Source organism: Olea europaea, chromosome 13 (genome assembly GCF_002742605.1).
Source record: "Olea europaea var. sylvestris chromosome 13, O_europaea_v1, whole genome shotgun sequence".
Lineage (NCBI taxonomy): Eukaryota > Viridiplantae > Streptophyta > Magnoliopsida > Lamiales > Oleaceae > Olea > Olea europaea.
In genome coordinates this window covers 22,272,861-22,277,511 of record NC_036249.1, presented here as the reverse complement: position 1 = coordinate 22,277,511, position 4,651 = coordinate 22,272,861, and the positions used below count along the sequence as shown (strand labels likewise).

General features: G+C 34.7%; 1 protein-coding gene across 1 annotated transcript; it reads right to left on the bottom strand.

Annotated features, from left to right (window-relative positions):
- Positions 1-510: 510 nt before the first annotated feature.
- Positions 511-1,970, bottom strand: LOC111408554 (zinc finger MYM-type protein 1-like). The gene is made up of 3 exons (XM_023038299.1): positions 1,827-1,970; positions 846-1,538; positions 511-621 (listed from the first exon to the last, which is right to left on the bottom strand). The coding sequence occupies exons 1-3, from the start codon at positions 1,968-1,970 to the stop codon at positions 511-513; spliced, it is 948 nt and encodes a 315-aa protein (XP_022894067.1).
- Positions 1,971-4,651: the final 2,681 nt, after the last annotated feature.

Here is a 4,651-nt window from a genome sequence, read left to right as displayed (position 1 = left end):
CAGAGCCGATCCTGTGTTTGATGGGCCTTGAGGCAAACGATGAAAATTAGGCTTCCCAGTGACAAAATTCAAAGGTGTATTATATGACTCACTGCTAACTTAAAAACCTAACATTAAAACAACAACGAAATATATTATAGAAACGATTTATATTATAAATCATCAAACCAAAAATTTCAAACAATTAGTTAAATACTATTCGTCTTGCTATTTTAGAGGCAAAAACATCAATCAAATTTGAATAACTTAGCTGCTCAACCATTTCTTTTTCTATTGATAAATAACCAATCCATTTAATTTTTCTTGTGACATAGTTGATCGGAGATAGGTCTTGATCAACTTCAATTTCGAGAAACTTCTTTCCATAGATGCAACTGTAACCGGTATGATTAACAAAATTTTGTAAGCAATATAAGCATTTGAGAAACAAACATTCAATGTCTTCAAATAGTGTAGCACTTCAATTGCTCTTGTTGCTTCATTTGGTAAATAAATCTTCAAAACTTGTAACTACGAACATAAATCATCTCCACTGATGTCCGAAAGCTCATAATGTTCAAGATATTTCTCAAGATTCATACAAGAGTTCAACAAACTTAATAAAGTTGCACTCCTTAACCTCTTCAAATTAAACGAAAATCTAAATATATCATCATATTGTTTGAATTGTTCAAATCGAGTCCTCAGAGAAGATAGAGCTTGATCAATTATAAAAACAAAGTACTCAACTCTAAATGATTCTTCTGCTGATTGCTTTTCCTCATTATTACAGTTTTCATCAAATTGCTTTTTTCTTGGAATTATGCGTTTTTCTGTAAATATAGCTTCAATTCCCATTTCTTTGCCTTTTTTGTCGTTTCATCCATGAAAATGGGAAATTCAATTTCTCTATAATCTTCAAGAAATGAAACAAGTCCTTGCAATAGGTCGATAGCATGATCAATATCCATGGATTCAGTTTGAAGAAATTTACTCACAATATTGACTGCATGTAACAACCTGTACCACATTACCATGCCAAGCAAGAACTCAAAATTCTGAAGTTCATGTGTTGCCAACGACTCGGCTTCACTATTTACTTTAGGATCTTCGTTAGTTTCTGCCAAATCAAGTAATGCTTCTCTTATCTGTGCAGTTTGCTCCATTATAGGCTTTACACTCTCAACATGACTTTCCCAACGTGTTTGTGACAACGGTTTCACTGTCAACCCTTTTACATTATCTTTAAAAATTTGCCATCGCTTGGTAGAAGATGAAAACGAAGTGTAGATGCGTTGTATCATTCCAAAAAAGGATACAGCTTTGGAACGACAATTCACCATATCACATAACGCTAAATTTAGACTATGAGCGTTACATGAAGTATAGAAAGCTCGGGGATTCATTTCATGTACTCTTCTTTGCACACCTTTGTGCGTCCCGCTCATGTTAGATTCGTTATCATATCCTTGCCCTCTAATGCCATCAATATCCAGAGCGAGTTTGATTAAAGCCTTTTGAAGCTTAGTTGCAAGTCCAAATCCTGTTGTGTCATCTACCTTCAAAAATTAAAGTCAATGTTCTTCAAATGTAGGTAAGTTTGCCAAATCATCTACAAATCGTACTATTAACGACATTTGCTCCTCATGACTTGCATCTGGAGTACAATCAAGTATGACTACGAAATATTTTGCACATCTAACTTTCTTGACAATTGCACTTCTCACCTCATTAGCCAACAACTGTATCAACTAATTTTAGATTTTTTTGCTAAGATACGTGTATTGAATCTCTTTTGCATTAGCCCATCGAAGGTGCACTTTCATTATTGGATCAAATTCACTAACCATTTTCACCATTTGTAAATATAGATCATTGTTCTCAACATTTAGCCTCTCATCATCTCCTCGAAATGGTAAGGTGTTTTTGGCAAGTCTTTTTACAATAGCAGCTATCCTTATTAATACATGCCTCCAATGTTCTCTTTCCATATCGATCAACAATTCAACGCTTTTATCAATTGTAGTTTTTGTTCGAAGCCTATTTTTTAATTCAATCCAACTAGTCATGCAACATAAATACTCTTCATTTCCTTCATGACTTTTAGTAGACCGATGCAAATTATGCTAATCTTTGAATCCATCGTTACCAAGTTGGCCAACTCTGGTAACATTTTTAGGTGTTTTAGACAACTTGCAACAAAAGCAAAAGATCTTGTCCATAGATATTGAATATACTAGCCATCTTCTATCAATTGTTTTCCCATTTCGTAGCAATCGCTTATATTGTGAAGAATCAAAATGTCTATTTGTACAATCTTTCGGAAACGAGATGTCATCAACTCTTTTTGGATCCCTTTCAACTAGTAATCCCTTGTTCTCTGATCAATGATTTTTCAATTCCCAGGATCATCCGAATTTAGAGAAAAGCAACCCTCTTCTTCCTTGTCATCTACTTCATTAACACATGTAGGTTTCATCACCTCTTCTTCCTTATCATCTACTACATTAACGTAGACAGGTTGACTCACTTCTTCATCCGTATCATCTATTTCATCAATACATGCGGGTTGAATCTCTACTTCATTCTCACTCAACGTACTCACATTGTTGCTTTTAAAGGACTTGTCAATATCCCTTGCTTGACTTTGAATTAATGAAATTTCATTTCGTTTCCTTTTTCTCTTTTGAGTACCAGACTCATATTTAGGAGGTATGGTGTATGAGTCTATATTTGATGCCCAATGATTAACCTAAAAAACAATTGCTAAATATCTCAAATCATCACACAGTTAGAGCTTTCAATATAGTTATTATGTGCGCCTGTGCAATTGTTGATCCTCTAATAATCAATCATATAAGCCAACAAGGCTTCAAACATTTTCAAAATTTCTTCAATAACAAGTTAAGACTAGCCATTGCTTACCTAACAAGTAGAATTTCGACGAAAACTGTGGAGACAAGACTCACAACTCCTGACCCTAAAACAAAAATTTCACATCAAACACTATTACAAATATTAACATGATCATCAAATTACACGCCAATACAAATATGAACATGATAGGAATATTGATCTCCATATTCAAATAAATATTATCGAATTATGGAATTGATTTTAAGATGAAAGAATATAAGGAAGTTCAGAATTCTAATGTTTATTGATGTCGTTCTTTATGATTACCATAGCTTTGAGCTTGATAGCAAAGGTCTTTGCATCTGTCTGTCCAGCCAGCTCAAGCAATGATAAAAATTCTTATAATTAACTGCTTTATCTATACATACCAGCCAGCTCAAGCTCGAAGTTCATAATAATATATGGATAAATCACAATCCTCAAAAACCTATTTTGGTTCATTAATCTGCTTGTATGTATATATGTATACATTTGTATTATGAGAGAGAGAGAGAGAGATTCCTAGGGTTGAAGTATAACATATCCCCTCATCGCCTTCAAGACTCGGAATGAAATCATCAACGAGCACATGTGGTTTCGAATTTCCTACCCCAATTTTTGTAGCCAAATGTTCTAACAGCTCTACATCAGATGGATCAAATTTTACACCAGCAGGGATCCCATACCATTCATTAATTATCTGAATAGAAAGAAAGTCTGAGTTAAATAAAACTTAAACTTTTACCTACAAACGAATTGATGACATCGAAGAGGAAAAAAAATTCTTTATTATTGGAACAGATGACTATGTTTATATATTATCTTCTTCTAGCATAACTCCCTCAATTCTCAATTTCTATTCCTGTTTTTAAAGGTATGGATTAAGCTTGATAGTTGATTTGAGATATTAAACTCTAAAATTGGCTTCACGAGAGAAATACCCACTGCTTAAGTATTAGAAAAGTGAGTTTAAATTGGCACAAGAATTTCAACTTACATCACTATACCCACTGCTTAAGTATGAGAAAAGTGAGTTTAAATTGGCACAAGAATTTCAACTTACATCACTATTGTCAATTCGATAGCGGCAATTTGGGCATTCACAACTATCTCCACAATCTTTGATTTGAAACGCATCAGCAAGAGTGGCATTTTTCACCTTTTTAGCAAATGCTCTTTGTTAGGCAATTTGTTGTCAAACAACCCCCCGAGCTATGATGTAACCTCGATTTTATTATCAATCGGTCTTGACCATATGATTGATTAGTATATCGACATAATTATCGAGACAACCCAATCCACATTCGTGTAGACCGTTCGAAGCAACCTATTGTTAATAGTGTTGCTTACGGTTCGTCCCATTTTCTTGGAAGACTATGTTATTAATTTGAAGCCCATTATCTTTGAGTCGAGCCTTGTCTGGTCCACTAAATAACCCTAATCTAACTTACTCTGTTTGGATATTTACTTGGCTTATATTCTTGTCTTTCTCTCAGCCTCAAATAGAAGAATGCCCAACCTCTCTTTGTGAGACTGACCTCTAAATTTTCATCTCTTCTCTGTGACCTTTGTGGTTAATTGCTAGTGGGCATATTATTGTACATCATCTTCCCAACCTATAGCAACCGAAAGTGGGGCGCCCTTCGTGGTGGTATTGGAGTTGTCTCAATCCTTGGTGGCGTCGACTAAATAGGTGAAACTGAGCCCGGTTTGAAGTTGGTGTTTGCTGGAAATCGGCCCTACACTCTGCCATCAATTAGCTAAAGTCCTGCATCAC